Source organism: Salminus brasiliensis, chromosome 18, assembly GCF_030463535.1.
Source record: "Salminus brasiliensis chromosome 18, fSalBra1.hap2, whole genome shotgun sequence".
Classification (NCBI taxonomy): Eukaryota; Metazoa; Chordata; class Actinopteri; order Characiformes; family Bryconidae; genus Salminus; species Salminus brasiliensis.
In genome coordinates this window covers 33,548,963-33,565,323 of record NC_132895.1, presented here as the reverse complement: position 1 = coordinate 33,565,323, position 16,361 = coordinate 33,548,963, and the positions used below count along the sequence as shown (strand labels likewise).

The 16,361-nt window shown below is 49.1% G+C and overlaps 1 protein-coding gene across 2 annotated transcripts in view; it reads right to left on the bottom strand.

Annotated features, from left to right (window-relative positions):
* The window catches only part of olfm1b (olfactomedin 1b), a 30,395-nt gene extending 15,540 nt beyond the window's left edge, over positions 1 to 14,855 (bottom strand). The window contains exons 1-3 of one of the 2 annotated variants that reach the window (XM_072661460.1): positions 14,245 to 14,855; positions 2,692 to 2,841; positions 1,699 to 1,854 (exon numbers count right to left, since the gene is read on the bottom strand). In XM_072661460.1, coding sequence (XP_072517561.1) covers positions 1,699 to 1,854; positions 2,692 to 2,841; positions 14,245 to 14,310 — 372 coding nt within the window. In that variant the 5' untranslated portion in view covers positions 14,311 to 14,855. Of the gene's footprint in view, positions 1 to 1,698; positions 1,855 to 2,691; positions 2,842 to 5,313; positions 5,926 to 14,244 lie in introns of those variants that run through there. The other variant, XM_072661459.1, reaches the window with a different exon arrangement.
* Between the last annotated feature and the right edge of the window lie 1,506 nt (positions 14,856 to 16,361).

The window sequence follows — 16,361 nt, the reverse complement described above, 5'->3', positions numbered from 1 at the left end:
GGCCGGGTAGGGCCGGGCAGGGCCGGGCAGGGCCGGGCAGGGCACTGGGAGACCAGGAGAACAGAAATCTTGTTGGGAGAAAACGTGGGTCTAGCATTTCATACAGGGGGCGCTCTATTCTTTATCTCTACCAGATGAATAAAGAATAGCAAACTACACCGAAACCAAGAGGGAAAGCAAGAGATTTACCGGATCCTGTGTCAGAGGCAGACCCAAAAACAAAGCAAGTGAAAATGTGAATATTATTATGTATATTTTAAGCCTAAATCTAATGTTGGCCGTGACCACTTCTGGCATTGTACCATAATAGTGTCATATTATTGTTTCTGGTTCAGTTCCAGTTCAAGAGAACAAATTTCTCCCTCAGGAGAGCAGTGGAAAATGTTCGAGCTTATAAAAAAAAAAAAAAGTGTCAAACTGGGCAGGAGTCCATCCCTGGCCAATTCTGTTACTCTCCGTTTGCTGCTAAGAGTAGGAGTCTGGCCCAGCTGACCCCATTCAGTTAATATTTGATTACAGTAAGTCTGGGGGAAATTATGACATGGCTGTTGGAGCGAATGATAGATTAACCTCAGCGTCTCTAGAGAGTGTATGTGTGTGTGTGTGAGATAGGAACTGACAGCATTTTTGTGAGCGTCTGTGAGCATGATGTACTTGGTAGTATCCATGGGTATCTATGTACACTAGGATCCGACCGATATATCATTCAGATGATAAAATCAAGCAATATTCGGTACGGTTGTAATCAAGAAAAGTCAAGATAAGGTAATTACAGGTCAGTTGCTGCAATTACAAGTGCACTGTGGCCCGAAGTGGCCCGGTTCTAGAAGCCACCCAACGTAGCAGATCATTTGGAGCCAAAAGCAGCCCTAAAGTAACTGCAGATCAGTTTGATCAATAGCAAGTTTATTTATGGCCCAAAACTAGCCAGCTTTCAAAAGCAATCGTAGACAGCAGATGTTTTTGGGCCATTCATGGACCAGTTAAGGCACTAACAAGTCAGTTATGGCAATGGCAAGTGAGCGTATTGTTGCAAATGAGCAGATGATTTTAGGCCAAAAGCAACCCAGATAGCAGTAGTTGCAGGACAGTAATGGCAATGCCAAGTGTACTGTGGCCCAAAACTGGCCCAGCTATATAAGCCATTGCAGATAGCAGACGTTGGGCCAAATACAGTCTAGTTAAGGCACCTACAGGATAGATTAGGGCAATGGTAAGTGCACTGCTGCTCAAAACTGGCCTAGTTTTAGGATCCATCCCCAGATTACAGATGATTTTGGGCCAAATTTGGCCTAGTTCATACACTACCATGAATGGTTAAGGCAATGGCAACTGTTTTGTGGCCCAGAACTGGCCCAGCTATAGAAGCCGCCTGATTGCTGAAGATTTTTGGTCAAGAGCAACCTAGTTATGGTGCTTACAGGTCAACTATAGCAATGGGCCGTGTAAACTGGCCCAGCTATTTAAGCCATAGAAGGCACAGAAGCTGTAGGGGCAGTAGGTTATTGATAATAGGATTGTGGGTATGATAGCAAAAGGGCCCAGCAGTACCAAAGCTTGAGCAAGGCCCTGAACCCTCTTAGCCCATAACATTCCATGGGGGCGGTATGTTGAATAGAATCAGCCAATAGGATCAGTGTCCACGTCCAAGAACTTTATATCGGTCGTGCCCTACTCTGTGCGGGTGCTGTAGCGTACCTTGTATTGTTTGGCGAGGTTTTGTTTGTGGTTTTCCTCCACTTGTCTGAATTTGGTCTCCAGGCCTCTAAGTTGGTCCTCCATCTTCACCACATACTGCAGGTCCCTCTGCGTCCGCTGGTCCAGAACCTGGATCGACTGGGTCATGTTCTGCACCTGCAAAGAACACATGCAAACAGCAGGGAATTGTAATAATTAGGGCTTTAAAAAGGAACCTGTACATCAGGACGCATTGGTCTGGCTAGTGGGAGAGTGCATGCGCCGTACAGGGTACAGGACTGAATGCTTGCCTTCTACCGCCATTGGACTAAGGGGGTCCGGTGGCTCTGCAGTGCTGTGGAGAGCATGTTGCCGGTCCCCTTAGAGGGAAGGGTCACAGCAAATCAATTGCATTGAATTGATCTGATCTGATTGCATTCAGCAACGAGAGCATCAGTGAGGCCAGGTTCCGATGTTGGATGATTAGTTCTGCCACTCCTACTCATCCCAAAGGTATTGGAAGGAGCTCCATTATCACTCCAGAGAACCCTACAGTGCAGCGCTTAGGGGCTTGATACCCCTCTAGTCCATGCTTAGCATTGGAAGTGTTGACCTGGGGCTCATGTGCAGCTCCTCCAGAGCATCCTGTTTAACTGATGATGCTTTTCTATGGGGACTGTTCGAGCAACTGGAGGATGGACATTCAGGAGGTCGCTATCCAGTCTTGGGCTGTATGGTTCTCTAAAGCGACTGAGCTCCAGAAGGTCGTTGCCCAAAGGTACCCAGCTCCCCAACGTCTGTGTGTCTGTTGCTATGGATTTCTTTGAGGATAACAAATACTCTTACATGCTCACAAGGTCACACCAGCCTCTGGAGGGGTAGGTTGACCCAGGGATTGTGTGCACATTGGTGGGGGGTGGCATCAGTCTGTGGAAGATGTGTGACAGCTGGTAGAACGGGAATCAGGTTACTGGGTGAAAGGTTGTTTGGTGCGGAGGCAGTCGCCATGGTTACCTTCTCCAGAAGCTGCCGTAGCTGCTTGGTGCGGGCGTCCCTGGAGCACATGGTCTGCTGGGGAGCAACCACCGTACACACACACCTGCCTTCGCTGTCCTGTGCCGAGCTGTACACCTGCCATGACTCCTCTGGGTTAGCAGGCAACACCTGAGAGAGCGAGAGAGAGAAAGTGCGAGAGAGAAAGCGAGGGATTGATTTAGTGTGTGGCTTCTTAATCTTAGCCAAGCGAACGCGAGTGTTACTTAATCTGCTAACTGGTGGTCAGGAACTTCCATTAATTGCTAGCTACATTAGCCTCATAGCTCCAGTGCAGACTAAAGAAGCACAATTCAGACACTGAACAGGTTGCAGGTGATTGACTGAATTTAGGGTAAGGGTGTAGAAGCCCCAGCTGGAGGTTAAACACCTGGAGAAACCCAAGTTAGCTGGCTAGGTGAGGTTGCTGTCTAAAGTAGCATCCCTATCCCAAGTCAAGACCAAGACTTTGACTAGTCAAGTCTAAGACCAGGACCTATTATGTCAGAGTCCATGTCAGACCTTGACTTTTTAGTAGAAAGTAAAAAAAATTGACTTAGTTGTAGTGGAGTCCAAGTCCAAGTCTAGACCGAGCTATTGTAGCGGACAAGTTCCAATCAAGACAGATACGTTAGTCAAGTCCAAGAACCGAGAGAAAGACACACTGAGTCAAGACCGAGACTTTGTTCTAGTTAAGTCTGAGTCAAGACTGAGACAATGTAGTAGATTTCGAGTCAGAATTAAGACTTTGTTGTAGTCAAGTCCAACGTTTAATAGTAGCTGGGTCCAAGTCAAGACCGAGACCAGGACCAGGAGTCAAAACTAAGACTTTACAGTTCTAAAGGTCGGGTCAAAACCAAGACTGATGTTTATTAGTAGCTGAGTCCGAGTCAGGACAAAGACTTTTTAGTAGTGGAGTCCAACTCAAGACAGAGACTGTGTCAGTCTTGGACTCGACTACTACAAAGACTCGATTCTCCAAGACCAAGATGTATAAGTAGTGGAGTCCGAGTCAAGACTGAGATTTAATGGTAGCTAAGTCTGAGTCAAGACCAATACTTATTAGTAGTGGAGTCCGAGTCCAGACGGAGACAGAGACCGAGACCAGGACACAACAAAGACTTTGCAGTTCTCGAGATCAAGTCAAGACCAAGACACATTAGTAGTGTAGTCTGAGTGAAGACCAAGACGTATTAGTAGTGGAGTCCGAGTCAAGACTGAGACGGAGACAGAGACAGAGACAGAGACCAGGACACAACCAAGACTCAAGTTCTCGAGATCAAGTCAAGACCAAGACGTATTAGTAGTGGAGTCCGAGTCAAGACTGAGACGGAGACAGAGACCGAGACCAGGACACAACCAAGACTCGAGTTCTCGAGATCAAGTCAAGACCAATACTTATTAGTAGTGGAGTCCGAGTCAAGACTGAGATTTGATGGTAGCGGCACACAGAAGTCACGGTTCGGTTCGGATCACACCAACAATTACTGGTTGTAACAGTTTATGCTGTTAGTGGCGTATAGCGCCCCCTTGAGGTGGTGGGTACACCCTGCCCACCCTACATCTGTTGAACAACAGTGACGGTCTTTCTCGAGTCTGGCGAGATTAGCATGGCATGTCGCTGCCTTGCTCACCGCTCATAGGTCAGGAGTTTTGTGGAAAAGCTCTATTTTTCTCCGGGGGGTGGGGGAGGGGGTAAGGTTCCAATGCAGGTTTCGACAAACTGATTATCTGATAAAGTCATGCATAAAAACATTTGTCAACATTTATTAAATATTACCAACAATTTACTGTATCCATAGCAACTTCGGCTAACTTTCTGAAGCATCTCTCACAGAGTTCTGCTGCAATTCCTGGACAGAGGGACTTCCACAGTGGATTGTCTCTCTCTCTCTCTCTCTCTCTCTCTCTCCTTTACCATTCTTTCTCAGCCTCTCTCTCTCTCTCTCTCCCCACCTTTATCTCTATGTCTCTCTCTCTCTCTCTCTCTCTCTCTCTCTCTCCTTATCAATGCATCCATCAGCCTCTCTCTGTATACATCCATTACCCCACCATTCTCCCTCTCCCTGTCGGTCATTATGTCATTATCTACAGACTGAAAGCCGGACGCTGAGCGCGCGCGCGCTCCTACATCGAACCGATCGGTTTTCACTAAAAGAGCAGCACGGGACCTGAGCAGCGCGGGCGCGAGAGGGAAGGGGGGGGGGGGGTGTTGGCGGTTTTACAAACGGACAGGAGGAGAAAAAAAAGACCCCTCTGATTGGACAACCCCCCCCCCCTCCAAAATAAATAAATAATTAAATAAATTATTCAAAACTATAAACAGATATAAACTACTGCATATTTACTGTAAACAATAAAAGTCCTCATTTAGGAGCTTAATTAGGAACCAGGATTAAAATATAATAAATAATTTATTTAAATAATCAAAAATAAAATAATTCTTCCCTAAAAAAATCTGCATATTTTAAAATGATTTTTATTTAATATTAACAATAATTATGACCACATTACTGTCTTGTGTTTAATAGTTAATTAATTAATTACAGTTAAACAACTGAGTAACCCCCCACCCCCCCACCCCCCAGGAGGAGGTGCACTTACTCCGGTGCTCCGGTCCTGGTGTCCGCCCTGCGCGGCGCTCAGCCTCGTGCTGTTTAGCCCCACGAGCGCGGGCAGCGTCTGGGACATCCAGTTGGTGATCATGGCCATCGTGCTGAGCACCACCCCGATCTTCAGCAGCGGCACCGACATCTCCGCGCGCTCAGCCTGCTGCAGCTCTCATTCAGCGCGCGCCTCCACCACCTTTCCCACTACCACCACCTTCACCTTCACCTTCACCCGTTCAGGTGCTGCGCTCGAGCTCTCCCGCCTGGTTTTCATTCATTAAAGCTGAATTTTCAAAGGAGACGCGTGGAAAGCCCTCGTGCACACACGCGCGTGAACGCTCCCATGCCGCCCGCGTGACGGCGGAGAACGGCGGCGGCGTGCCGGTCATCATCTGCTCTCCTCTCTTCTTTTGTCTCGTCTTGTTCTGGAGCGCGCGCCGGGGACTGGACGGGACGGGACGGTTGGCGCGAGCGATGCGGAGGGTGCAGAAGGGTCTCGTGCAGAGCGAAGCGTGTTTCTGCGCTACTCTCGCGCTCTGGCACACCCGCTCCGGACTCGACTCAACTGCGCGCGCTTCGCGGCGACACCTCGCTTTTGGAGGAGGAGGAACACGTAAGAGCTGATGACGTCAGCCCCCCCCCCTCTCTCCCGCCCCACCACTGGTGCGCTCGAGAGGGCAGTAGAACAGGACGGGCGCATTGGCGCGAAGGTCATGCGCCACGCGCTCCCCTCCTGGCCAACAGGAGCTCGAGGTACTGATTCCGCCCCCCCCCCCCAAATAAAACAGCGCGCGACACTCGGTGCCGTAAGTGAATGAACAGGGCAGCGCAAAGCGCGCAGCAGCAGAGTAAAGCACGCGCGCACACATTCCCTCGCGCGCACATCTGTCTGTCTGTGTAAACACTGCACGTGGTTATTGATTATTTATTGATTTGTAATATATATTTTAATAGACCCTTGTTTTTATTACTCCGCGCTGGCTCGCGCTCTGCTCAGCGCAGGCTCGCGCTCTGCGGGTCTATGAACGCGTGTATGAACACAGCTCGTGACTCTCCCGTTTGGACAATAAAGGCAGATCCTTGACAGAAGCGGGTCCCGCGTGCAGCAGAAGGACTCGCGCGCCCTCTGCTGGCCGCAGACGTTACACCGCCTCACACTCACGTGAGGGACGCTTAGCTCGTGGGCAGCGCTACAGACACGCGGCGTCTCTGAGCGCGGGACCGGGACACACACACACACACACACACACACACACACACACACACACACACACAGAGCTCAGCGATTAACCAGCGATCACACACACCAGCAACACGCGCAGTGACGTCAGCTGATCACATGATCCGCGCCAGTCCACCCTGCGGTTATTTACTAGAGAGAGAGAGACAGAGAGAGAGAGACGGCGAGAGAGAGAGAGAGAGAGAGAGAGAGAGAGAGAGAGGGAGAGAGAGACAGAGAGAGAGAGAGAGAGGGAGAGAGAGAGAGGGAGAGAGAGACAGAGAGGGAGAGAGACAGAGAGAGAGAGACGGAGAGAGAGAGTGCGATAGAGAGACAGAGGGGGAACGAGAGAAAGGGGGAGAGAGACCTAGAGAAAGAGATAGATATATAGGTAGAGAGAGAGTGTAGTGTTCAGTTTGAGCATCTGTATGTTTGTTTGAAAGACAGCTAGTGTGGGAGAGAGAGAGAGAGAAAGAGAGAGAGAGACAGAGAGAGAGAGAGAGAGACAGAGAAAGAGAGAGAGAGAGAGACAGAGAGAGAGAGAGAGAGAGAGAGAGAGAGAGAGAGATGAAAGGAGAAGGTCACTGTCAGCACAAATTACTTTGAGCTAGATCTCTGTTTGGCCTTGTGATATATCAGTGTGTGTGTGTGTGTGTGTGTGTGTGTGGAGAACTTGAGAATAAGACCTGAACTCAGCAGATCTCTTAGATCTTCTGCTAATGTGCTTTTTATGTCACGGCACCATCAGGCCTCACCCAGCAGATCGAGCATGCACAATATGGACAAAAGTATTGGGACACCTCCACATTCCACCTACTCTTCTGTGCACTGGGGCACGGTCAGTCAGTCCGTCAGTCATGCTGGAGGCTTCCTCAGACTGCTTCCACAGGGTTGGAATGTCTTGGTCTGCTGAAGCATGAAGGTTCCCTTCACTGGAACTGGAAGGGGTCTGTAGACCGACCCCTAATGAACACCCTCACAGCATTATCCCTCCTCCACCAAACTTTTACAGCTGACACTCGGTGGACACGGAGCTGCTCTCTGTGAACTGTTCCTCTTCCACTGCTTCCACTGTTCAATAATAAGACCACTCACAGCTGATGGAGGAAGATCTAGGAGGGACTGTGGCTCCTATTACATACAGAACCACGCTGGAGTTCAGTGAGCTCTTTGTAGGACTGCATGACTATACACCTGAAAGCAGTGAATAAGAACTGTGTCCCAATACTTTTGTCCACATCGCGCATTTGTGCATCTCTTCTGTCCGAGGGTGCGGTGAGCCCTCCGCTCGCGCCGTTAATCTGGAACTGGAAGCCGGCTCTCTGGCTGGTATCAAACTTTAATTTGATTGGCTGCTGGATTATGTTTACTTATTCATGTGGGGGCTCTGCGCTCCGGCGGTGTGCAGATTTACGAGCCTGCGGAGAGATCTGGATCATTATCTGAGTACTTATTAGTGCGCAGAGTCGGCTGTAAAAGGGGGAGAGAAAGGAACGAGGCTCGGTTGTGGTCATCCTTTAATTTAATTTAGCTTTTATTGTGTTTAATTATTCATGTGATGGCGCTGTTCTCACCGCAGCCTTGTAATAATACCAGGATGCTGTGGTCTGAGGACGGCCCGGGAGGGAAAAATCACTTTAGGTTCTGGTACATAAAACGGCCCTGTGGGCGTTAAGGGAGCAGGAGTGATAGAGAGTCTGCAGGCGGGTGCAGCGTCCAGTGCCGGTGTGTTCATACAGTTGTCCAGGTGTGAACAGGTGTGCCTGTGCATGCAAACAGTTGTGTTGGGGCATGCGGGTGTGTGCCAGGGCATGCATGCATGTGCTGGTGCATGAAAACGTTCATACAGCTGTTCAGGGGCATGCAGGTGTGTGTCGAGTCATGCATGTATGTGCTGGTGCACGCAAACATGTTCAGACAGTTGTGCAGAGGCATGCAGATGTGTGCTGAGGCATGCATGCATGTGCTGATGCATGCTGACATGTTCATATAGTTGTGCAGGGGCATGCAGGTGTGTGCTGGTATGTGCTGGTGCATGCATACATGATTATACAGTTGTGTAGGGGCATGCAGGTGTGTACCAGGGCATGCAGTTGCGTGCTGGCATGTGCTGGTGCATGCATACATGATTATACAGTTGTGTAGGGGCATGCAGGTGTGTACCAGGGCATGCAGTTGCGTGCTGGCATGTGCTGGTGCATGCAAACATGTTCATACAGTTGTGCAGGGGCATGCATGTATGTGCAGGTGCATGCAAACATGTTTATACAGTTGTGCAGGGGCATGCAGGTGTGTGCTGGTGTGTTCCAGGGCATGCAGGTGTGTGCTAGGGCATGAAGGTATTCGCTGGTGCATGCAGGTGTATGCAGTTTTCATGCCAGTGTGTGTCTCTGCATGCAGCTATGTGGACCCAGAGTTGCAGGTGTATGTAGGTGCATACAGGTGTGTGTGGGTGCATGCAAGTATGAACAGGTCTGTACAGATGAAGAGCATGGTTAGTCAGGGGTCGCATAATCTCACTATACCCCCCCCCCCCCCCCACCTCACAAGACATCCCACCAGTGTGGCCTTTAGCTGACCTTTAGCTGCACCATTAAATGCTGACCGCTGCTGAAATATTACTACTCTGGGCGCCGAGACCCGGGCTGAGGTATACAAGCTTACGCAACGCTAATGTCCAAAAGTTTGCAGACACCCCTTCTAAGGAATGCGTTCAGCTACTTTAAGCTGCACCCATTGCTGACACGGATGTGCAAATGCACACACACACAGCTTGTCTAGTCCCTGTAGAGAAGAAGTACTGCCAATAGAACAGGACCACCTCACTAATGCTGCCTCTTGTCGCTGAATGCAATCAAATCCTCACAGCAATGCTGCTCCAAAATCGAGTAGAAAGTCTTCTTCCCTGGACAGTAGAGACAGTTACTCCAACAAAAGCAGGATCAGCTCTTTTAAAACCCCTTGATTTCAGAAGAGGAGGTAATTAAGCAGGTGTCCCAATACTTTTGTCCCTATAGCGTATCTGAGGGCGGAACCCTTATACTCCCTCTCTCTCTCGCTCAGTATTGATTGAAGGTTGGTACACAGTTTGTGACCTTTGAGAAACGACATACGGGGCCTGGGAATGGCTGAGTGGACCATGACTCCCTGTCCACTTTACCGCTCCGCCTCGTCCACACTGTTCTCAGTCTTAATTTCTTCTTTACTCTTCTGTTAACACTGCCCTTCACTCCTTATTCTTTCTTCCACCCCTCTCTCCTCCCTCCCTTCCTTCCTCTCCCCCTCTCTCAGTCCCTCTCTCGTGCTCTCGCGCTCTCTCTCGCGCTCTCTCGCTCTCGCTCTCTGGCAGAATGGAATTGATTGAGTCTGTAATTTGCATAGCAAACACTCATTTCGGCTTTAAAGTTTCTCCCACAGAGGGACCGGGGCTTAGTGTAAGGATGACTGGGCAGCAGGTGAAAAGCACTCACACACACTCACTCTCTCTCTCTCTCTCTCTCTCACACACACACACACACACACACACACACACACACACTCCATCAAGATGCACCAAGACGCTGCACCTTGTGCTATGTTAGATAACAGGCCTGGTGGAGGTATACCGTATACGTGTTCCCAGCAGTGGATTTCTGCCTCTATGCTTACTATGAGTGTAAATGTCCTTCCCACAGCCTGTCCTCACTGTAACGCTCTGTCACAGTCAGGACATTTACATTGTTTCATAACCATGGCATGTAAAACGCCTTCATCACGACACGTCCTTCCTGTAACGCTGTCAAAGTCTTTACCATGTGACAAGTATAACCCACCACAAAAAATCCATCCTCACACTTTGCCGCAGTTATGACATTTACAGTGTTTTAGAGAATAAATGCCTTTACTATGGCATGTCCTTACTGTAACACTTTGCAACACTAATGATAATTACATTCTTTTTAAGAGTACATGTCTTTTCATGTCGCCTAGTACTACCATGGCATGTCATTGCTGTAACACACAGTCACAGTAATGACACTTAAACCATTTTTAAATATAAATGCTCCATCCTAATATGTCCTCGCCGTAACGCAAGTCATGGTAATGACATTAAAAAAAGTGTGTGTAAAAAAAATGACATTAAAGAAATGTGAGTATAAATGCGCGATCATGTTATGTCCTTAGCATAACACAGTCACAGTAATGACATTTACACTGCTTTTGGAAATAAATGCTGTATCACGATACGTCCTTACCATAACATCCGGTCACTGCAATGATATTTAAACACTATTCGATTATGAACGCTGTATCCTAATATGTCCTTGCTGTACAGCACAGTCACGGTAATGACATTTCTACAGCATTTCAAAATAAATGCTTTATCATATGTCCTTACTGTAACATACTGCCACAGTAATGACATTTACACCATTATTGAGAATAAATGCTGTATCACGATACGTCCTTACCGTAACATCCTGTCACTGCAATGATATTTAAACACTAAATGCTTTATCGTAATATGTCCTTGCTGTAAAGCACAGTCACAGTAATGACATTTAAACCGTATTTGAGAATAAACGCTTTATCATAATATGTCCTTACCGTAACATACTGTCACAGTAATGACATTTACACCTTTACACATTTATATTTTAGTCTAAATTCTTTATCATAGCATGTGCCCTGCTGTAACGTTCAGTCACTGTAATGACATTTAAGCAGTATTTGAGTAAAAATGCTGTGCCATATGTCCTTTCTTTAACAAACTGTTACTGTAATGACATTTACACTATTTACTCATGTTTTGAGAATGAGTCTATCATTACTGTGACACAGCTTAATAATAAGGACATGCTATGGTATTTACACCATTTTTGAGTCGAAATGCTTTATCATAATATGCCTTTGCTGTAACACAGTCACGGTAATGACATTTCCACTGTATTCAAGAACACGTCTTTGCCATAGCATGTCCTCATTATTAAGCTGCGTCACAGTAAGGACATTTAAACCAATTTTGAGAACAAATGCTTTTATCTTGGCATGTCCTTACTGTAATGCTCCGTCACAGTAATGACAATGGGAATGGTCCTACATGCCACCGCTCTCTAATGCAGCACCACTGAACTATGAGCATTTCTGCAGCTCACCCTCAACTGGAAACAGAGCACTGCTATTACGCCTCAGTAATTACGACCCCCTTCCCCACAGAGACAGCCTCTTCCAACCCCCATAATAAACCAATCCCGTAATAGTTCCGCCGGGAGACACGGTTCCACCTCAGAGCTGGAACAGCAGCGCGGGAGAGAGACAATCTTACTACTAGGCTCAGTAAAGACGTTCAATGGCCTTCGGGAGGTTCAGAGGCGTCCACTGCGGGGTCACTATTTTTTTTTCTTGAGACGTCCACGGAATTAAACCCTGGCCAAGTGCTGCGGGTGGCACTGATGTACCGCGTGCCGGGTCGAAAATCCGGTCTTAGTGCTCCAAAAGCCCGGCTAGTGAAATTCATGGGTTTACTAGGCCCATATATCTGTAAAGCGGTGGCCCCTTTGACTTTTGGCCTATCATAACACTGTGTTGCCATGGTGATATTGTATTCAAAAATGCCTGATGTTGACGATAAAGGGCAGCGTTGAATATTCGTGCTACATTTATACACTGTATGGACAAAAGTATTGGGACGCCCCTCTTAATCACTGAGGTCTTAATCACAGAGTGTCAGCTGTAAAAGTTTGGTGGAGGAGGGATAATGCTGTAAGGGTGTTCTTTAGCGGTCGGTCTACAGACCCCTTCCAGTTCCAGTGAAGGGAATCTTCATGCTTCAGCAGACCAACACATTCCAACCCTGTGGAAGCAGTCTGAGGAAGCCCTTTTCTGCTCCGGCATGACTGACGGACTGACTGACCGTGCCCCAGTGCACAGAGCAAGCTCCATGACGGCAGGGTTAGAGGAAGTTCGGTGTGGAGGAACTTGACTGGCCCTCACACAGAGCCCTGACCTCAACCCCATCCAGCACCTTCGGACTGAACTAGAACGGAGACTGCAAGCCAGGCCCTCTTGCCCAACATCATCGCCTGACCTCACAGACGCTCTTCTGGATGACTGGGCAGAACCTCCCGCTGACGCTCTCCAGCGTCCTGTAGAAAGCCTTCCCAGAAGAGTGGAAGCTGTTAGAGCTGCAAATCGGGTTTAACGGTATATTAATGCCTATGGGTCATTTACAAAAAAAAACGCTCCTGTAGGTGCAATGTGGAGGTGTCCCAATACTTCTGTCAATTTATTAAGTTACCCAAAAGCTTGAAAATGAGTCCCATAGACCAGAATAACAACATCAGCAACAAGGAACACACACCCTTAGGGTTACTGACCTCCAGAGTGTCAACAGACACTAACAACCACACACACACACACACACACACACACACACACTGCAAAACCTACATAAGTGAAGACTCGACTCAGCTGGAGCTCCAGAAGTCTGGAAATAAAAGTCCCAGTTTAGAAAGTTGGAGACAAGTTGGAAATTTGGAAAAGTGTGTGTGTGTGTGTGTGTGTGCGTGTGTGTTTCAAAGATGCCCTGACTTTGGTGGGAAATCAGTACAGGCAGATACATATGTATATTTATATAAAACGCATAAGGGTATGTAAGTGTATATACACCATTTGGACAAAAGTATTGGGACACCTGCTCCTTTATTGTTTATTCTAATAGGGAGGAGCACTGCTGTGAGGATTTGATTGCATTCGACCACAAGGGCGTTAGTTAGCCAGGTCAGGATGTTGGACGGATGGACCACCCCACCTCATCCCATCCAAAAGTACTGGATGGAGCTCCACCACCACCCCCACCACCATCACCATTTCAGAGATGCTGCGGGGAGTGAGGTGGGGTGGGCTTCTCTACAGGGACCACACTAGACTTCCAGCTTCCAGTTCCAACAAGACATTCCTCCACCTTCCTCCACTGCAGACCCATCACAGTTGAAGAAGATCTTAAACCGGGGGTCCACACAGGGCCCTTCAGCTTCCTCTTAAAGCTACGGTTCCTCACCGGCGGTCAGTAACAGCAGAGTAGCCGTCTGCTCTACCAGGCCTGAATCTTCTCCAGTGGTCGAGCCTGTTCCTGGACTACACTTTCTTCTCGGTTCTAGGACTAGGCTTAATCCCTGCCTGGGGAACCGAGCCATAGTCTGGGGAACCGCGGGAACCGCACATTAGCTTTATAGATCTAGTACACACACACACACACACACACACAACCCACAAAGTGAAAGCATGTGCTTGGGTTCCTCACTCAACTTCACTTTAGTGTGTGTGTGTGTGTTTAGATGAATAATTAGCATATTTAAAACACAAAAGGGTCCATCAGCATGCGCACCCCCCCCCCCCCCTTCAGCCCCCCACCTCCCCCTCTATCGATCGGTTCAACGTCGGCTCAACTTTAAACTAACTACCGAGCCTGCATTTAAGACCCCCTCTCTCACGAGCCATCACTCGATATCAGATCGATAACTGTTATGATGAAACGTGCAGAAGTTAAGCGCGAGCAGCGCGAGCAGCGGGAGCGCGGAAACAACATGCAGGTCAGCGGAGCTCGTGAGATTCGTCGGTTTAACGTCGCCGCGGCTGGAGAGGAGGGGGGGGGGGGGGGGATTTGTGCGCGAGGGTGGGAGAGAAAGGGGGGGGGGGGTGTTGATGATAAGATGGCGATGGACCTACTTGCGTGAGTTCCGTGCCCATGAGCACGAGCAGGATGAGGGTTGGCAGCTTGCTCGCGGGCTGCATCTCGCGCCTTCTCCTCCCTCCTCGAGCGCTGGGGCTCGCGTGCTCGTCTTCGTCTTCTTCCTCTCCTCCGCCTCCTCCTCGGTTCTTCCCGGTCTCGCGCTCTCCCTCTCTCTCGGTCTCTCTCTCTCTCTCTCTCTCTCTCTCTCTCTCTCTCTCTCTCTCTCCTTCAGCAGCAGTCCTCGAGCGTCATGTTAGCTCATCTCGTGCTCCTCGGTCGCTGCTTGTGCTCCTGGTTGCTTGGGTTTGTGTGGATGCGCGTGCAGGCGTGCGCGTGCGCGCGCCTGTGTGTGTGTGTGTGTGTGTGTGTGAGAGAGAGAGAGAGAGAGCGAGTGGAAGAGTGTATGTGTGTGCGCGTGTGTGTGTGTGTGTGTGTGGGGAAGAGAGTCTAGGCTCGCGCGCGCGTCCTCTCTCTCTCTCCGTTTCTCCGTCTGTTAGAACGAAACGGGAAAAGCCACCGGTCCGGAAGACCGCGCGCGCGCGCACGCGCACACACACGCACGCAAGTTTGGATCGCCGGGAGCGCGAGCGAGGAGCTAGGAGATGCGAAGCGGTCTGAAACCGGATGTGACACCCTTGCGCGCGTGGGAAATTCAAGTAGGGCAAATCAGGAATGGTGGGAGGGGAGGGGAGGGGAGGGGGACCTGGGGGTGAGTGAGTGGTTGAGCCCCTCAGCCTCGAAACGAGTCAAAACAAAACCAGAGGAGCTTGGGTTAACCCTTCAGCAGCACGTGTCTTTTTTTAGTTTCCATGACAACCAATCTGCTAAATTAAACAAAGCACAGGTAGGAGTAATGATGAGGCGCCCAGCCAACATAGCTCGCTAGCTGGGTTCCAGGTGGGCAAGGGCTCTGTGGAAGGGAAGGGGCTGTACATGCGGTGTTCCCGGGACCCAGTTCCACCGTTGCAGCCCACCCTAATCTCACATGGGTCCCATCTAGGCCATAGATGGGGTCTATGGGTCACCGACCGACCCTGGTGATCATCCTCATGTGGGGCCAACGTGGAACCCGAGGACAAAACCTCTGGTTCTGGTTCCCAGTTGAGCTACCCAGGCAGGCCCCACCACCAGCCGCTTGGAGACGTTTGGGAGATGCTCCGACCTCTCAGTCGTCAGGTCTTTCACGCTGCCCATTTCTCAGAACCGCTTGGTCGGTTGACCGAGAACCCGGACCTTCACATGGAGCACTTACCACCATCTCTAGCCACGTTTTCTTTATACGTGTCCAACCCCGCATCATTGTATATGCTCACGAACCCAAACCCTGAAGTAGTCCATAGGAGCCCTCCAGAATATTTTTAGCAGGAAAAAAAATCATGTCAGCTCCACGGTGGATTAACTTCACGCCAATTATGAAAGCGAAAAGAAGTCAATCTGTCGGCCTAGAAATCCCCTCCAACAGCCGCTGGGTCTGAGGAATGCTTTAATACAGCATTAAAGAGCGCGAGCGCTTCCTACAACACCACGCGTTTGGCCTAGTTTCTCCTCCCCATTCTGTTCAAGGCAACCTCAGCCGCAACGGGCGCTGTCCAAGGTGCTGAAAGAGACCCACCCAGCAGATCTCCATTAACCCAGACCTGTTATTTGGGTTTGTAAGCTACAGTGGTTGCTAGGATATTGGTTTGCGGTTACTAAGGTATTGGAGGTGATTATGGTATGACTGGGTGGTTACTATGGTAAATTTTCTGGTTGTTTAGGGGGTTTTCCAGGTGGTTGCGATGGTCTTTCTGGTGGCTGCCAGAATGTAGGGTTTTTAATGACAGCTGTCCATGGTGCTGAAAGAGACCCACCCAGCAGATCTCCATTAAGCCAGACCTGTTATTTGGGTTTGTAAGCTACAGTGGTTGCTAGGGTGTTGGTTTGTGGTTACTAAGGTATTGGAGGTGATTATGGTATGACTAGGTGGTTACTATGGTATCTTTTCTGGTTGTTTGGGGGTTTTCCATGTGGTTGTGATGGTCTTTCTGGTGGCTGCCAGAATGTAGGGTTTTTAATGACAGCTGTCCATGGTGCTGAAAGAGACCCACCCAGCAGATCTCCATTAACTAAGACC